The sequence below is a fragment of the Gnatocerus cornutus genome, chromosome 9 (assembly GCF_029298725.1).
Source record: "Gnatocerus cornutus isolate USDA-ARS CGAHR chromosome 9, icGnaCorn1.1, whole genome shotgun sequence".
NCBI classification, from domain to species: domain Eukaryota; kingdom Metazoa; phylum Arthropoda; class Insecta; order Coleoptera; family Tenebrionidae; genus Gnatocerus; species Gnatocerus cornutus.
The window spans coordinates 2,994,456-3,014,602 of record NC_142241.1 but is presented as its reverse complement, the minus strand read 5'-3'; the positions used below and the strand labels follow the sequence as shown (position 1 = coordinate 3,014,602).

At 33.6% G+C, this 20,147-nt stretch overlaps 1 protein-coding gene across 1 annotated transcript; it reads left to right on the top strand.

Moving 5' to 3' along the window:
• Positions 1 to 15,965: 15,965 nt before the first annotated feature.
• LOC148167803 (uncharacterized) lies at positions 15,966 to 19,450 on the top strand. The gene is made up of 3 exons (XM_088045876.1): positions 15,966 to 16,144; positions 18,741 to 19,030; positions 19,127 to 19,450. Exons 1-3 carry the CDS (start codon positions 16,086 to 16,088, stop codon positions 19,411 to 19,413), a joined length of 636 nt encoding a protein of 211 aa, XP_087902002.1. The 5' UTR covers positions 15,966 to 16,085; the 3' UTR covers positions 19,414 to 19,450.
• The last annotated feature ends 697 nt before the right edge of the window (positions 19,451 to 20,147 follow it).

Here is a 20,147-nt window from a genome sequence, read left to right as displayed (position 1 = left end):
TACGTGATGAAATGTCAGTTTCGGTATGCACCGTAAGTTTCTGCGTTGGTCTACACGATATTGCTCCCGAACATGGTCCCAAGTTGCCACCATTGCATTACTTTTGAAATTAAATTTTAAATCTTTATTTAAGAGATTGTTTCTCAAACTCTTTAAAAGATGCGGTGGATCGAAAATTGGAATAATCTGATGACCATTAATGATAATTACATTATCGTTTGTTTTATTTCCAATTTTCGAATCCGCAAGAAGAGAATTAATCGCTTTACAATTGGTGGCTCCTTGATCGCAAACTGAGGCAATGACATCTAGACCAATCTCTGCCGCTTCGGCTATAATTGCCTTAAAAAAACGAATTATTTTTTCCGCTTTCATTGTCGCTTTACAAAAGGCAAAAGCAACCGGTTGCTTCCACCTCTTGAGAACCCCCCGAAGCATAAAAACAGTGACATGATCAGCAACATGTTCCGTTCTAGTCCAACCATCATCCTCAAAACCGATTACCATGTCCTTTTCAGGTAAATAGTCCAAATGGGGTTTGATGGACATTTCGTCAAAAATGAGTGTACAAAATTTGAATCCATTACCCCTCTTCTGGACCATTTTCCCCAAAAGTTCAAAAACTGGTTTTAAGATGCCTGGTTGGACTGGAACTTTGTTAAAAGTTGCTTTCAATGTGCTGACTGAAGGCAACACAAACATTTTTGAGAGAAGATTATAGGTTCGAGGACCGCTCTTCCACAAGACAATGGCATCTGCCTTGTCCTCGAATGTAAATCTTCTCCCAAAAGTTTTGCGGCCCATATTCCTTATCTGGCTCTCAAAAAATCGTTGTTGCATCTTTGTCATGCCCTTAATAACTTTTTTAAACTGCTTATTTGAAGCCATTGCTGTTGCCGCCTTGACTGATCGCATTTTATTTGTTAAACGACTAACTCTTTTTTTAAGCGCTTGGCTTAGTTTATATAAGCGCTTTTCTTCTACCGTATATAAGCGACGTGGCTTCAGCGTATGAGAAATGCCTGAAAATTAAGTAATTTTATTAATCACGATTTTGAAGCAACATGTAATAATTACGTTTCGCTTCCAGAAGACTTGTTGGCTCATTTTTGGAATCTAAAGATAAAGAATCATAAATTAATTTGCAGTTATTGTCAATGGGACAATAAAACAGTAGGATTTTAATTACCTTTTTATAATAAAATGACTGATATAAAACAGGAGAACTAAACTCCAAATCTTAGGTACATACCTTCAGTTGCAACAGAGTTAAAACCTTCGGAAATACTGTCACCTGCATCTTCATAAACAGAAATGTCCTGTTGTTGAGCTAGATATATTCAAACAAACATTTGCAAATAAAAAAATATAAGTATCATTAATTAATAATTTACCAGAAATATTTCGCGGTATTGCTAGTGGTCCTAAGCGTTTTCCACCGAAAAGAAAATCATCACTTGTGAAATGCTTATAGCACACAAAACCCCTTTCATAAATTTCTTGAGCAGTCAGGTTTTGGTACTTGGGACTGGCCACATTTTCCACCCATTTTGTAAACCGTTCGTAAAACCGTTTCGGGTTCGGAAACCGGAATAGAGGTTTTTTCCGATTTCCGCACCCAATGAAACAACACGAGTGAGTAGAGAGTTCCTATAAATTAAGAAAAATTATATTTAAAATTCTTATTAAATAAGAGCTATAATTACCTCAGCCATCACTTTTCCAAAATTTTCCACTTATGAGTAATTCACAAAAGGACAGGGAAAAGGAGTGAGTCAGGTTAAATGAATCTGAAACACATGGAAGCTATAATTTGGGTTCCTTAATTCATCTCTGTCCACAAAAATGCCTTTATTAAAAACCATAAAACAAATACATATTTATTACATATTGTATATGATCAAGTAATCAATCAGTAATATGTGGTAATAATTATAACATAACTGGTAGTCATAAATGCCCTTAGATTGGCTCAGTGAATTATGCGCCAGAATGTGTAGTGACCGGTGGAAGAGAAGGTGAAAAATAAGTGTTGTGCACGATTGAGGGGTCTGGATGGTTGACTTCTAGGCGGTATGCTGGATCTTTGACTTCCAGTGCGGGAGGGTGAGTACGGTGATGGTTGACTTCGCCGTATTTGAAGAAAGAAAAAAATGCGGAGAAGCTACCAGGACAGGAGTCCATACCAGCAGTTCGAGTAACTCCAGAGTCGCAGTAAGGAAGTGGAACATCTTCCGTCACAGAAAAAGTAGTCCAAGACACTTTCCAGCGATATGGAGCAGGGAGGCGAAATACAAGCACAATATTTGAAAAAAGAATCTTTTAAGAACGAGCAATATTATGGGTTAAATACTTATCTGATCAAAATCTACAAAGGGCGGTAAAAATTTAGGAGCGAAACTTGTATTGTGATACCAATGATTTAATAATTTTCTAATTAATAATGTATTTAATTTATTACATCATTGTAGGATATGAGTAGTAAATTTGTAGGTTAGGATATGAAATTATCAATATGTTATGGATACTTCCGTATTTCTTACAGAAGACTGTGGTATTTTAATTTCAAATAAGGACAGACATGTCTGCAATTGAAATTGATGTGTCTCCCATAGTGCGTCTGCGTAAAATGTTTTAAACTCGTTTTATGTTACTGCGCAGGACAGTCATTTAAATTTGAAGCATTTAAAATTGTTATCTTTACTACATACCTAGTTCACCAAATTTACATAAAAAGAAACCGATTTGCTAATTTAAAGCGTTTGAAGCAGTTTGAGCGTTCACACGTATAAAAATGTCGTTAACAGACGTTAATTTAATTTTTTGACATTTTATCCAGAATAAAAACCTGCATTACCGACATTTGACATTTAGATAACGTGCAGCGCCGCCAATTTTTGGATATTGAACTAGATTCCTGGCACCGAGTTCTCATACTTTGAGTTGACGGACCCTGGTTACAAACTTACAAACTGCGCAGACAAATGTGTGGTGTTGTCACATTATCATTCTCCAAAACGTTCAAATCAGTTGTAAATCCGAGCCCAAGAATTGATTTAACACTAATTGAAGCCAGAGGACATCAATTTTCTACATTACGTACATCAGGTCCAGGTACCATCATCAGCTATAAAGAATAAACAAACTGAACTGTTTTCATCAGGAATGAACAAGTTCTCCATTAACAAAATATCGAAGATAATATGCCAGGAAAGAAAGGTATACTAAAATAATGATTCCCTAAACCGAGTTAACACATTCAATTATCTAGGAATAAACAAGAGATTCTCTTGTCCAGATGAACAGGCACAAAATGGAAGGATGAACGCTCAAAATAAAGGACAATGTAAAGTTTTGAGATGTGGACTTATACATAGATGGATAGACCAGAGTTCTAGCGAAAAATCGCCAAGAAGAATGAATAACGAAATCGATAATCAATCAACAGGAAGAAACTGTAAAATGTTATCTGTGAATGGATCACACCGGGGGAAAACTAATCGTTTGCAAAATTGGCTGTTCCCAACATACATAAAACTATTCAAGAACATCAGTTAAAGTGCAGTGTACGTACTACTAAGAAATAAAAATTCCAACAGCGATTTTTGAGTTATTTGATCTTAAGTGAAACTACAATAAAAATAATAGTAATACTAATCGTAATTCAATTTTAATTCTCCCCACAAACACTTTGGCGCTAGTGTTTTCATTCCGCCTACTACACCGTACTTACTCATCTAAAGTGTTTGATTTATGAGTGGCGCTAGCGTACGCACTCCTCACGTACTCATGGCCTTCTTCGCGGGAACAGACCTCGAAAGCTATTGAGCTTGGTATAAGCACAATATAACCAGTAATGTCACGGATTTTTAACTTCCATAAGAAAGCATTAGACGGCCTTGAGTACCAGATTCTGACCAATAGCGTTGAGTAAGGCGGGCTAGTCCTTGACAAACGCTTGGAACTGCTTGGCACAATCTAGTGGAAAAGTTAGTGATATTTGTCGCGATGACCGAGCCAAGCTGTCAATACAAAATTTCGAGACATTTGAAGAATTGTGGTAGTGGTAAATCGAAAACGATGTTCGCGCTAATCAGCTGTTAATTCAAAATTTAAAGGTTTTAAAAAAGTAAACAAATTTGTTAAGTTATATACAGCAGTGTTTACAGGAAAGCTTTTTATTCATAAAGGAACTTTTATAAATTGATTATAAAGGGAAAATATAGTTTCAATTAAATCAATAATAACTTACAGGCAATTGGAGTATAGGGAGTATGTAATATAATACTAAAATTTAATAGCACACATGTGTATTTCTGATAATAATAAGGAAACTGCATATCTAATTCAAAATTTAAAAAAAAAGGTATAAAATGTAGACGCCTGATAACATTGTATGGTTCGGGGACTGAAATACCGTGTTTATGACTTAATTGGGGTACTCACTGCACAAAGAGGCGAAACCACAAGATAAAGGAATCTTCAACGGTGGTGGTTTCGTCTCTTTGTGCAGTGAGTACCCCAGTTAAGTCATAAACACGGTATTTCAGTCCCCAAACTATATTAATGCTTACGTCGATGAGAAATGTTATTGCAGGCCATTTTAAACTACACGTCATATAAGCGCTGAGATAAAACGGTTGAGGCGGGCCGTCAGGCCGGCAGCCGTGTCACGCTAGCTGAGAGGTGGGCCATTTTAAATTTAGCGCCGAGAAAAAACCGTTGAGGCGGGCCCTCGCGCATAAGGACTGGTATCGCAAATTATGGGCCCGTGACATTACTGGTTATATTGTGGTATAAGATGGAGTCCGCGATGGTCGTGGTTACAAAACCATTACAAATCGTGTAAAACGAAAAGTCTTAGAATTGGAAAATTAAAATTTTTTATTAAAAAAAGGCGCAAATTCGAAAAAATTGTATAAAGGACTTGTTTCATAATGGCATTGGTGCACTCGCCCCATACAAAACTCGCCTACGGCTCGTTTTGTACACCGGGAACTCGTGCACCAAATTGGCCATTATAAAACACGTTCTTTAATATAATATTCTACAGGGTGTTAGGTAACGTTACGGCCATAGAAAAAGGGGTGATGGAGGCAGCCGTGCAAAGTAATGTTTTGAAGTTTTTTTCGGGTTTTCTTGAACCGTTTAAAAGCTGGAAGGCTTTGAATGTGACCAATCAGGGAACAATTTGCATAAGGTTACAAAAATTTGAATCAGAGTTACTGAAGGAAATTTTTTGTTTGATGTCAAACTGACAGTTCTTATTTTTTATCAGTGGCGTACTTGTTCGATTTTTGTGGACATCACAAATCAAGTTCGTCAAAACGAAAATGTGTTGGGTACAATAAAGGAAACATTGTTGCGTCGTTTACAATTATGTGTTCAACAAGATGGTGGCCATTTTGAACATCTAGTGTAGTGTTGCTTTATTGTCTGTTTTTTGAATAAAATTGCATTATTGTTTTCCCTTTTATTGACGCCACTGAGTTAAAACTTCAAATGTGACGGGAAAGTGACAAATTATTCGTTTGGTCCGAAAGCTACTTGGATTTCTGTAAAATTGAAAAATTATTTGACGCTATTCTATTGGTCAACTTTAAAGCCTTGTAGCTTTTTAACTAAAACGAAAAAAATAAAATTAATTGCGGATTCCAAGACAGTTTGCCTTCCTTAATTACCCATTAGTCTATGGCCGTAACGTTACCTAACACCCTGTATACTATAGAGCTCATTACTATCGGTCCACTTAGTAAAAAGTAAAGTTTTCAGCAGCCCCTAGCAATTTTTATCGGAAACAGTTGGCAGGAAAAACGTTTGACCTTGAAGCAATTGTAACATGCGTAAAAGCTAATCGTCCTGCCAAAACTTGTTAAATCCTTATTTAAATCTCTCTTTAGGAACTAACCTTTGATTAATTATTAACTAATGTGGGATTTTTGGATACACCAAACTTTGACAACGTGTTAACCTCAAAAATCGTTGTTCAATTTTCACCTAATTTTCTCCCTAAAGAGTTGACAGTCGGATTTACACCTAAAAATGAGCTGGACTTTACTCTTCATTTATTTTGAATACCGCATTTCAAGGTCATAATTTGTGAAAATTGTGGAGCTTTACGTCAAACTTGAGAGGATTTATGTATTGAATTGAATCACAAACGGGTCTTTGGGTGTTCAAGTATATTCGTTTATGTTCAATCTAATGCATAAATCTTTTCAAATTTGCCATAGAGCTCCACAAATTTCCCAAATTATGACCTTGAAATGCGGTATTCAAAATAAATGAAGAGTATAACTGGTTTAGTTATTTTTTATTAAGGTTGAAATCTTGATGAATTAACTTTAGAAATTTTAAAGTGACATTGTTTCCCCCAGAATTTGACATTTGTCAATATTGACATAATCGCTGTGCATCAAAGTTTCGTAATTAATTAATGCGAGTTCTTAAACATGTTTCAAGTGAAGTGAAATTTTCATAAACTACAAAGGATGAAAATTTGGGCACAAAAGTAAGCAAATAAAACAAGACATGAATTTTTTCGGTAGAAATAACAACAGAAAACCACTTTATTTATTCAATTTGGACATCAGAAGAGACAATCCGGACTCTAATTTCCTCAGTTAATTAATGATAAAAATAAAATCGTCATAAATTGACTTTTTTTATATGTATAATTAACAGATTTTAAAAAACGTTTCTTGGAAATGTGTTATTTCTACCGCAATTCCCAATTCTTAAATCGATCAAACTTTCCGACAACCATATAAGTTGATTAACAATTTCTTGCTGTAAATAAATAGCAATTTAACATTAGTGGCTAATCCACTCTTGTTTGTTACGTGAATATTTTTGACATAAATCGTTTGTTTGTATGAAAGAACGTTTATTGATTCATTACATTAAAAAAATGAAATCCTCCAACATTTCTAAAATTTTCAAATTAGTTTTCACCCTGTGGAAATTCAGTGGCTTACCTGTTTACGTGTTTCACCAAGGAAACATTGTGAATAAAAACTCAAGAGGATTTATTATTCCTTTACTTCTGATTGGGGCAAATGTTGTTTTCTACGTAAACAATGGAAGCTTTAAAAACAATACAAATAGTTACGTTAGTCTTACCCAATTTAGCACAATCTACTTGTTAAATTTCGGCTTAATCTGCACCACCCATTTCCAAAAAAAGAAAATCGCAGTGATATTTTCCAACTTACTGCTCATAGAAAATTCGTTGATAAAAAATTATGGAAAATTTCCCGGAGGAAACGCCACTAGAAGCGTGCTAATTTTCATCGTTGCTCAAAACGTAATAACCCTGTTTCAGGTATTTGCAGTCAGTAGATATGCGATACGATTCGAATCGAATTTCTTCATCGAAATGACATGCTATTTTACTCTAGTTTTATACAGTTACAATTTCACCATTGTGCTATTTCTTTATCTATGGGTACTAAGAAGTTTCCACCGCAGTTTTATCAAAGACTTTAGTGCGACTTTAATAAAAAAATCACAAGTTTATGAGACAGATTTTCGCCGGATCATCGAAATCCACAGTTTATTGAACCGAGTATCCACAGACGTTCATAAAACGTTTGATAAGCTCATATTGTTGAAAATACTGGAAGATTTTATAATGGCAGTTAGCGCAACGTTCCAGGCAACATTTTTTCTTATGCAAGCTGATTCACTCGTGTCGTATTTGAGGCATATTTTGGAAACTGCGTTTTTTTTGGGGGCGGTTTTGTTGTCGAATTTTGGTTTGGCTTATCTTTTTGAAGATATTTCGGAACAGGTTTTTCCAAAAATTGTTTTAGAACCTTGGACTATTTAATTTTTTTAGGATATTATTACAATGGGTCTGTTGGAGGAAGTGTCAGACAGTTCAAAAGGGAAATTTGCGTTGGCCTACAAGTCCATGGAGCTGTTTGATCTGAGGTTGAAAAGGCGAAAGTCTGTTTTTTACGTGTGTGGGCTTTTCCCTTTAAATTGTACTTTTGTCTACACAGTAAGTTGATTTTAGGCTTGAAAGTTTTTATTGAAACTGTTTGTTTTTAGATGGTGGCTGGTATAGCTTCTTATATGATTTACTTGGTCCAATTTAACCAAATTCCTGCAAAATCCTAGGATGTAATTTTTATAGCAATAATTACGTGAATTAGTTCTGCTTTTGGGCGGATTCACTACACCGTTGTTTTATTATCTTTATTCTGGACAACATCTGCATTTTAATTGACCGGTTGGCTTTCTAAAATAAAACAGAATCTGAAAATTGGGAAGGAAAGTGAAATTTGGGGAAGAATCAGAGAAAAAAATTGGGGAAATGAAAGAGCTCTATGAATTGAAGAATAAGATATTTGGGTTCAAATATATAGTTTATTAAAGAACGTGTTTTATAATGGCCAATTTGGTGCACGAGTTCCCGGTGTACAAAACGAGCCGTAGGCGAGTTTTGTATGGGACGACTGCACCAATACCATTATAAAACAAGTCCTTTATACTATTTTTTCGAATTTGTACCCTTTTTTTAATAAAAAATTTAATTTTTCCAATTCTAAGAGTTTTCGTGTTACACGGTTGGTAATGGTTTTGTAACCCCGACTTGCCACTTGATTTTCAAATTCGTTTTAAAATTTGACATTTATTGAGTTTCACTATCATTGAATTTTAACCTAACGTAACCTAACCTCACAACCTGTTTCACATCTATTATACAAGGTGTTTATAAATGTTTGTAGCATCAAGGGAGGCTTTGGAATTTCTGTCATGCGCTATTTTGCCGCTTTGTTTTCATAGTGAATATAACTATGTTCACAATTATTTCAAATGTCACTTTACGTCTACGACTTTTCAGTTACGGTTTTCTGTCAAAATTTTTGATTTTCAGGCTTCAAACCACAACTTGAACAGTTTGTTTTCAAAACTAACCTTGTTCAATGATTGAGGTTACCTACAACTGTCAGTTGACAAATCTAAAGCCACATTTGTAATGAGCGGCAAAATTCTTTGACATTTCATAGCCACCCTTGATGCTAGAAACATTTATAAACACCTTGTATTATATTTCAGAGTTATTGACATCTCAGTGTGCCTTGGAAATTGAAATTTATGTTGGCAGAATCTTCTAATATAAGCGTATTTAGTGTTTTTAGATTTATATTTATCCCTATGTGTATGTAATGTGTGTCACGTCAACTTAGAAGAACTGAAGAGGAACTGGAATCTGAAGCAGAAGAAATCTGTATTATGATGGTAGATTCACAATCTGATTAAAATATCAATCCATTAGCTTAAAAAAGTAATTTACTTCATAACCTCAAAATGTTACATTGACAGTTGTAGAACCAAAATGCTAAAAGTCGTTCACATTGTTAGAGGAGTTTTACACAGACATGGCCTACCGAGATGTCAATAATTGTGAAATATAGTATACCTATAAACGACTCCAAATTGAGTACTTTAATGGACCTATTAAAGCATCAAATTCGAAAAAATATATAATATATCTAGTATAGCATATCCGGTGAGAGATTGGGAGATTTTGACAGTTGACATTTAGGTTGGCAGCAAATTATGCTACAAAATACACTAAAAACACCAAATTCCTCTGCAAACTGGGCTGACAGTCAGTGGGTTTATTTTGTTATTTCAAATTTCGCGCGTAAATTCAGTGACTTTTCTGTCATTTAATCTCTCTCTGTACGAACTATAGTGACATATCTATCAACTTAATAAATGACAGTAACTAGAGTCGCTAGCAGATTTATTTTAGACGTCAAATGCTAATAAGTCAAACTTGAAAATTCTAATTTCCTAAAATGTCAAAATTCCGGGAAAACATAGAGCACACTTAAACTTACAGTTGATGACAAAAACTACAAAAATTTTGTTAGATAAATGTCAAATTAGGTTGAATTGTATAGTATCCCGTGCGAGATTGAGACATTTTGACATTTAGGTTGGCAGCAAATTATGCTACAAAATACACTAAAAACACCAAATTTCTATGCAAACTGTGCTGACAGTCAGTGGGCTTATTTTGTTATTTTAAATTTCGCGCGTAAATTTAGTGACTTTTCTGTCATTCAATCTCTCTCTGTACGAACTATACCTAAAGAGAGATAAATGGTAAAATGAAAACCTTATGGAGTGAAAAGTTTCTATGGAAATGAGGCTGAAAGTGGGTAAAACAAGGGACGAAAAAATATAAAATGGCATAGAAACGGAGGAAGAAAAGTTACTTCGAGAAGAAACTGAAGATATCGTATTAGACAAAAGGGTGGAAAAACAACGGGCATGAGGTCATAAAACTAGAGAGCCGGAAAAAACGCGCAGACATGGAATCCAGGAAATTCAAGGTGTTTATAAATGTTTCTAGTATCAAGAGTGGCTATGAAATGTCAAAAAAATTTGCCGCTCATTATAAATGCGGGTTTCGATTTTTCAACTGACATTTGGAGTTAACCTCAAACATAGAGCAAAGTAAATTTTGAGAAATAAACTGTTCTAGTTGTGGTTTAAAACTTGAAAATAAAAAACTTGGACACAAAACCGTAACTGAAACGTCATGAATGTAAGTTACATTATAAATAATTTTCAAGATAGTTATATTTACTATGAAAACAAAGCGGCAAAATAGTGCACGGCAGGAATTTCAGAGCCACCCTTGATGCTAGAAACATTTATAAACACCTTGTATGAGTCAAATGGGGCAGAAACAGAGTAGGAAAAAACAAACCTTGAGATGAACTGTTGGGATAATAAAAGGAATAAAAATCAAACAATGTAAAATGGCAAATGAAGGAAGACACAGAATAAAGAAATGAAAAACCATTCATTAAAACCAATACATTAAGTTAACGCAAAATTTTATTGTACATCTCATCCCTTCATGGCCCATTAATTTATAATAGTACGTTTGTATTGTGCTTATTTTCTAAATAACGTGGCAATTTTGAAATTTATTATATCGTAGTTATCTCAAAAAAAAAATCACTTCTGTTGTGCAATTTTTTTTACAAAAATCAAGATATCTCTGAAATGGTTCAATTTAAGTGTAGCACATTTTACATAAAGTCACCCTTAATTTGGATGTAGAATCTGAAAATGCAATAATATATGGGTGTTTTAAATAAGCAAGTTGACTACTACTTCCGGTCTAACCGGAAGTGTCACAAATATGTGAATATTGTCACTCGATTTGTCTAATTCGCTTATTTTTGTTCCCAAAATTTCAAATTTTCATCATTTGTAATTTATGGGAAAAATGTCAAAACGTATATATACGTTTACAACAGTTAAAGGGCTAAGGGAGTTATATTTTAGAATTTTGTTTTTCTTATTAATCATGAATTTGTTTTTTTTTATAATTTATTTACTTATTTTGTTTATTACTTAAGGTTTTTATTTATTTTTGTTTTTCTCGTATTTGTTTATTATTTTGTTGCTTTATTAAGAATTTTATTTATTTTTGTTTTTCACAATAAACTATGCTATATTGAGTTTTTTTATTTACTATTTTTCAAAATCGATGTTTTCTCCAATGTATTAGAAATCAATGTAATTGTGCTCTTGTTGAAATTGAGTTCAACATCGATTTTTTGTACTCGATGTTCCCAAATTTAATACAAATGGGCCAAAATATGGCGATTTTAATTGAATGGAGAAAATTCAATAGGGCAGAAATCCAATAAAAAAAAACAAACTAATAAGATAAAAGCCGGGATAACAAGATAATTAATGCCGTTAAACGAATTGAATTATTCAAAAAACCTTTTAGTTAAGGCGAGAAAACCGAAAAGACTCGAAAACTATAAAAATATCTAGTTCTTCTTAGAACCAGAAACAGTTTTTTTAGAAATTTTTATTTTAGGACAAACCAAACATTTTCAAAATTCTACATTTAATTCCGTATTTTCGCTACTATTAGGAACACATAAATGAAATTTAGAGACATTACTACTTTTAACGCGCTTATTAATTCTGGCAAATTTCAAAATTTTGGAACGAAAAACATGTTATTTGGAAATTTTTATTTTAGGACGAACCAAAAATTTTCAAAATTCTGCATTAAATTCGGTATTTTCGCTACTATTAGGAACACATAAATGAATTTTAGAGACATTACTACTTTTAACTCGCTTATTAATTCTGGCAAATTTCAAAATTTTGGAACGAAAAACATGTTATTTGGAAATTTTTATTTTAGGACGAACCAACAATTTTCAAAATTCTGTATTAAATTCCGTATTTTCGCTACTATTAGGAACACATAAATGAAATTTAGAGACATTATTACTTTTAACTCGCTTATTAATTCTGGCAAATTTCAAAATTTAGGAACGAAAAACATGTTATTTGGAAATTTTTATTTTAGGACGAACCAACAATTTTCAAAATTCTGTATTAAATTCCGTATTTTCGCTACTATTAGGAACACATAAATGAAATTTAGAGACATTATTACTTTTAACTCGCTTATTAATTCTGGCAAATTTCAAAATTTAGGAACGAAAAACATGTTATTTGGAAATTTTTATTTTAGGACGATCCAAAAATTTTCAAAATTCTGCATTAAATTCGGTATTTTCGCTACTATTAGGAACACATAAATGAAATTTAGAGACATTATTACTTTTAACTCGCTTATTAATTCTGGCAAATTTCAAAATTTTGGAACGAAAAACATGTTATTTGGAAATTTTTATTTTAGGACGATCCAAAAATTTTCAAAATTCTGCATTAAATTCGGTATTTTCGCTACTATTAGGAACACATAAATGAAATTTAGAGACATTACTACTTTTAACTCGCTTATTAATTCTGGCAAATTTCAAAATTTTGGAACGAAAAACATGTTATTTGGAAATTTTTATTTTAGGACGAACCAACAATTTTCAAAATTCTGTATTAAATTCCGTATTTTCGCTACTATTAGGAACACATAAATGAAATTTAGAGACATTATTACTTTTAACTCGCTTATTAATTCTGGCAAATTTCAAAATTTAGGAACGAAAAACATGTTATTTGGAAATTTTTATTTTAGGACGATCCAAAAATTTTCAAAATTCTGCATTAAATTCGGTATTTTCGCTACTATTAGGAACACATAAATGAAATTTAGAGACATTACTACTTTTAACTCGCTTATTAATTCTGGCAAATTTCAAAATTTTGGAACGAAAAACATGTTATTTGGAAATTTTTATTTTAGGACGAACCAAAAATTTTCAATATCCTGCATTAAATTCCGTATTTTCGCTAATATTAGGAATACAACAATGAAATTTGGAGATAAATTTCGAAATTTTAGTACCCTATTATTTGGTAATTAGAGTATTAATATTAGTAACCAAAGCACTTGGTTTTGAAATAAAATTCTTTCGTTGAAAATTTGTGATAAAAAACCTCTTAGCACTGAGTTGAGAAATTCAAATTACAAAATTAAATTAAGCAAGTTAAGTTTAAAACGCTAGTACTGTCGTGTCCACACCACAAAATGTTTCTAAATTTATACCTGCTATATCTTCTCTTTAGCAGTTCTTTCCAATTATCATCCATTAACTACAGAGTTGACACCCTCACAGAAGTACGACAATTGACATCACCCACCATCTCAGTTCGTTCTAAATCTAACCTGGTGAGAGTAGTCTACCAATATCTGCCAATACTTCATTGTAGAATATTCAAGTTGGACCACGAAGTAAAAAATTTGGCTTTTCATGGTTGCGGAATTAAATTTTTAGAAGTTGAATGTTTCTCTGCCACGATCCAAAACGTCACTGAGACTATATTAATGGTACATAACCCTTTAAGAGTGATCAAAACTGGCACATTCAAAAATCTAAAAGTGATCGAGATATCATTGAGAGAAAATTTAATCGAGATTCTGGAAGATGGAGCGTTCTTTGGGTTACCTAATTTACTGAGGTTGATATTTAGTGACAATCGCATTGTTTCAATAAACTCGCACGCGTTTATTGAAGTACCAAAATTGCATGTTTTGATTTTGGATGGTAATGAAATTTCCGCGCTGGCTAAAAGCAGTTTTAATTTCATTCAAGCTACGAATCCTGAAATACGAGTAGATGTAAGTGATAACGTTATTTCCGTTGTCGACAAAGACGTCTTCTATGGCTTGACTAATGGGGGTTTGATTGCGCTACGCTTACATTGTAACAGAATTAAAGTTTTACCAGACCACGTTTTCGATAATTACAATTTTTCATTAATTGATTTGAGTGAAAATCGTCTCGAACAAGTTCCCAAAGGATTCTGCAATAATTGTTTCGTCCATTTGTTATTTTACAATCGTATGCAATTGACAGCAATAAATAATACCGAGGAAGGACTGGAAAACATTGCGAAAATGGTCCATCGGGATGAAAATATCAATTATTGTTTGGACAGGTCGCGTAGAAATGGAGGACGAGTTTGGGGAAAATCGTTTTTTGGAAGTGGTATTGTTGGGGTTTTGATTACACTGTACAACACGATTGTCTTTGCATAATTTCAAGCAAATAAATTAGTTGTTATGCCAACATCTAGTTTTATTGTTTTATTTTTGAGCAAAACGTCACCGTTTCCGAAAAAAAAAATGATTAAAGTTTTCTGCAGAACTCGAGGTGCTTCAATGAATTGCAATGCTAATGTCAAGTTCAGTCCAGGCCATCGAAAAGTTAGGAATAAAAACACTAATAAACAAGTTTCATAATGAACATTTTGCCGCACGCACGTTGTTAAGACACAGTAAGTGCGGTAAAATGCATTATGAACAAGTATCATACGCTATTTTTTCTATTTCGCCTTATTTTAAACGAAAAAACTTGATTTCGAAATCTAGGGAATTTTAGGGTAGTTGGCATTTGCAAAATGTTCGGGAAAAAAAATCGAAGTAGCCAAATCCAAGTTCAGTCAGTTTGACAGGTGTGACGTTTTGAGGTTACCGGAGCGCAAGGGAGCCAAGAGAGCGAAGATGTTGATCATGATCATGATGGTTCTCTTGCAACCAAAGAGTTTTTCTCCGATGAATTATTAAGCCAAGTACAACAAGAAATAATAGTGTATTGATCGATTTATCAAGGTTTTACAAATCCAAAATCTAAATTGTCAACGTTGACGGCAGGTTGACGGTTTGTCTGCTACAAACCTAAGAAAAATATATGTTCCTGCGAATATGGCACGGGATTGGTTCATTACGATACCGAAATACGCTCAAACGCGTATCGAAATATCTTCATTATGAAGGCGAAATAGAAGATTAGTATATTAAAAAACATGTTTTATAATGGCCAATTTGGTGCACTCGTCCCATACAAAACTCGCCAACGGCTCGTTTTGTACACCGGGAACTCGTGCACCAATGCCATTATAAAACAAGTCCTTTATACTATTTTTTCGAATTTGCATCCTTTTTTTAACAAAAATTTAAATTTTCCAATTCTAAGACTTTTTATTTTACACGATTGGTAATGGTTTTGTAACCACGACTTGCCACTTGATTTTCAAATTCAATTTAAAATTTGACATTTAATATTGAGTTTCACTGTCACTGAATTTTGACTTAACGTAACCTAACCTCACAACCAGTATTCACATCTATTATATTTAGGTACAATTATTGTTGGCCGCAAAGGACAATTCAATTATATTGATACATTTTTTGTTTACGCAGCAATTTATTAAACACGAATCGTAAAATCCAAATTGACCAAGAACTTGACAGGAAACAGGTGACAGCCAGATTAATCAGTTCTGCCAATTCTTAAAGAACAAAATTTCCTACTTTGAGTATTCGGGCATACAGTGTAAATAGAACATACGTTCAGTTCCAACATGTACAACGTACTTTTATAAAACTTCTCTTTCTTTCACATTGAAATTTTCATCGATGTTCAGCCTTTCCTTTTCTATAAGATCCAGCCAATAACGTTGGAGCACGTCAGTCGTGCCTTATTTCTGGTTGACGCCAGAAATGTGACAGGACAGCGTCTTTCCGTTGCGTTTAAAGGTTGCGTTCATTTGTTCTGTGGTTAACATAATATTTGATTGTTTTGTGTTGTATTTGACTTTATTTTTTAAAAACTATGTTAGTGTGTGTAGTGTGTAAAGCTAAAGCGAGCGATTTTACGCTAAATTTTCATCAGTAAGTAAACATAACCTCAATCTATTTTCACGTGTATTTAAAATTGGTTATAATTTGTTTAAATAACACACATGGGTAATAGTATATTACGCAACGTGTGGGGTAAGAAGCCAATTACCCACGAGGGGACAAATTGTGCGCGAGGCGGAGCCGAGCGCAATAATTCCACGAGAGGGTAATTGGCCTTACCCCCGAGTCGCGTACTATACTTTTTCTACGACTCCCTTTGCCGCAACCTTCTAATTTTTGTTTCGATAAATTACAACTAAAGTCGAATTTTACATGATTTTTATTAAATATTGGCAATTGAAATATTTATAATAAGTATCAACTAAAAAAAAACAAAGAACAATTTTCATAAATTATGAACAACCTTAGAAATTTTTATTTGTTAAAATTAATAGTAAAGTTAGAACAATTTTTGATTATAAATGGTGCAAGAGATTTGGTTAGCAAACAATTTGTGGAAGTTTCTGCTTCATCCGTGGCAGTTTCTATTTCGCTGAAATTCACAAATGTAGTGCAAGTAGCCATGGATGTAGAAGGTAACCCGTCTTGAACTTGCGCCAGTCCTACGGATTCCAGTATTTTTTTGGAAGTTGCTGTCTTATTTGCCATTGATTCATCGACGTATCCTTCTGCAACCGCAGAGGATTTCCATCCTCCGTGTCTTTTCTATGCAAACAAGTCACCTCCAGCGTCAACCAAAATTGTAGCAGAAGTTCTTCTAAGGCAGTGGCCAGTATAGAGTTCAGGTGTTAGCAAACCTAAGTATTGGGCTATTTTCTTCGGGACATCAGCCAATTTATTTATTCCTACCACTTGCCTAGTCATTTTTCCTTTTTGATAATTTAAGAAGAATTGAGAAATATTATGATCCTGTATTTGTTTCCGAAGATTTATATACTTCTTGCAAATGTGACAAAATTGTCCAGAAATCACAAACGATCGAGATATTTTAGTTTTGCTATCAGGTATTTTTACTATAAGGTTTGATTCTGAATCTTCTATATCAGCGAGTCTCATTTTTTTCAGTTCTTGTGTCCTGCAAGCCCCAGTAATTTCAATAATCAGGACTGCTTTTGTAAACAGGTGTTCTAAATCAGGAGCATCCTTCAGAAAAGTATTAATTTCTTGAGCCGTTAGAATTTTTGATTTTTTACTCTTGAATCCATCTGATTGTCTCTTTAAGAAAGCCCGTAATTTCTGGTAGTTTGCAATATTTACGTCGTGTTTGATGCTTGGTTTGAAATCTTGTTTCAACTTGCCAAAATACGCGAGTAAAATATTCTCGGAGAAAGATGCCACTCCGTTGTCCGCACGCCAGGCGATGAATTTGCTGTACACCGACTCGTACCGCTCTTTTGACTTTTTCGGAATCAGATCATCAGTTGCACTAACTGCTTGTGCTGCAATTTCGGGGGGCGTAGCTTGCAATTCACACTCGGAGTCACTCATCATGATGAAATATACAAACACAAATTGCAAATGTCAATTTTGACAAATTTTTATGACATCCACAGCAACTGCTATTCCTCTGTACTATTATGTAATTATACAGGGTCCGGCAACACTTGTGTCCACCCCCAAAATCGTCTTTAATTTTAAAGTTACAATTTTGAAAATTTGCATACGCTCATAGTTGACAAAGCTCTAGAAGCTTACGCAAAAATTTGGTTTTTTTTCACGGTTTGGTTGGCGTCGCGACGCCTAAAAAATATAATTTTTAACGATTTTTGAGTTTTTGCGGAAATATTCGCGAATTCATTTTTTTTCCAACATAACTGTGATACAAATATCTGAGTTTTTATTTTGAATGTAATGCAAATTGTGTAGAAAATTTGCGAAAAAAACGCTGTTTTAGCAAGTTAGTTTTCAAAATTATGACAGCGCAGGGGCAAACTACGTCTACACCAAAATTTCACAAGTCACTTCATTCACTCTTATAAAGGTTAATTTTGATTAACACGGGCATGTTGCACTTTATAGACACCAGAAATTGTTAATTAACATCGACAAAGCGACAATTTCACCAATTAAGACTTCTGTTACAATCTAAAGCGAGCCAAAGGATAGATGTCATTTGTAACACAAGATGTTGACAGATGGGTGTAAACGTAGTTCCCAATTTTGACGTAATGAAATTAGAAACTAACTTGATAAAACAGCATTTTTTTTTCAAATTTTGAAGACAATTTGCATTGAATCTAAAATAACAGCTGAGATATTTTTAACACATTTATAATGAAAAAAAAATTAATTAGGGGTTGATATTACAAACCCTCACAATTAACTAAAAATTACATTTTTAAGGCGTCGCGACGCCAAAACTATTAGTGATAAAAAACAAATTTTTGCGTCAGCTTCTAGAGCTTTGTCAACTGTGAGCGTATGCAAATTTTCAAAATTTTATCTTTAAAATTAAAGACGATTTTGGGGGTGGACACAAGTGTTGCCGGACCCTGTATATATTACCCACTGGTCATTACATTGCAGTGTGTGTAACCATCATGGATTTACTTAGAAGGACAATCTTTGTAATTCATAGATTACTATAACAGGAGTAGAAAAAAATGATTACAATTTTTTGTTATAGCTTCCCGAAAAATGTACATCGTCGTCGTGCATGGCTTTCTGCGTGTAACTTAAACGAAGAGCAGTTGGTTTCCCGGATGGTGATATGTTCAAAACATTTTCAAGAACTCGACTACAACTCATTAGTTCTTAGTAGGCGCCGATTACATAAGGAGGCTGTTCCTTCTCGTAATTTAGTTTCTTCATTACCGCAATGTGCTGAATCTATTCAAGGACTGGTTGTACAAGAAAATGAAAGTAAACTCCATCACGAACCCCAGAGTTTTCTTTCCACGGCCGCTACTTCACAAAGTAAGTTATAAAATTGAAATATCAAAAATAAAAATGGATGTATGTTAACAATCATTGGATAAACTGTAAACAACTACAAATTATTGTTTGTTTTAGATCTTGAATCTACAGTGCTACCTTGTTCAAGATACGTAGGGGATTTACAGCCTGAACATTTTTCAACACCACGAAAAGCGAAACGACATTTGGAATTCACAAAACAAACAGTTGCAGAGCAAAGAAAAAAGATCAAGACATTGCAAAAAGAAAATAAAAAACTCTCAGAGACTGTTTCATCAATGCAAGAGGTATTACAACAGCTCAGAATTAGAGAGCTTGTAACAGAAGAAGGAGCAGCTGCAATTATGGTATTTTTTGAGAAAAACAAAAACTGTTTTGTTTAAAAATGAATAACTATTGTAAATAAAATAAAAATGTTGATTGATTGTTTGATTACTTCCCTAACAATAATTTAATTTCAAAAAAAAATATATACCATGTGCTATGTAACAAAATATTTATTTCGGGAAAAACATGTTTAATTTTTTTTAAACTGCTTTTTGACTTATCACATACTATCGCGGAAACAAAATTTCGAACATCAAATTGATTGATGTTTAAAAATTGTAAACTGTCTTTTGTATAAGTATACAGTATGTCCCCGGATTGATTTCACAAGAGAAAAAAAAACTTATTTTTTATTTTACAAAAAAATGACAAAGGAATAATCTCTCACCGGATATAAAGTCCGTTTTTTTTTTAAAAAAAACCACCAACACCGCAATGTTCTCTTGCATTACAACCGGCAACGTTGCCTAGGGAGATTTTTGGTGAGAAAATAGTTGTCAAATTTTTGACATTTCTGAAAATTAGGCAGTGTTTTCGTTAAAAACGTTTCTTTTACAGCGTGTTGAATTGCAAATCAAATGATTTAATAGCGAAAAGACTCGGCACAGCCTGAAAGGCCGTTTTGTGTAATCAAATTGTCAATTAGGCAGCTAACCTATTTGATTTTATCACCAAAAAGTCACCATCGACGACGTTGCCGGTTGTAAAGTGGCGGGAGAGTGCGGTGTTGGTGGTTTTTTAATAAAAAAAACGGACTTTACCATATAAGTGTTTTTCCATTGTCCTAAAC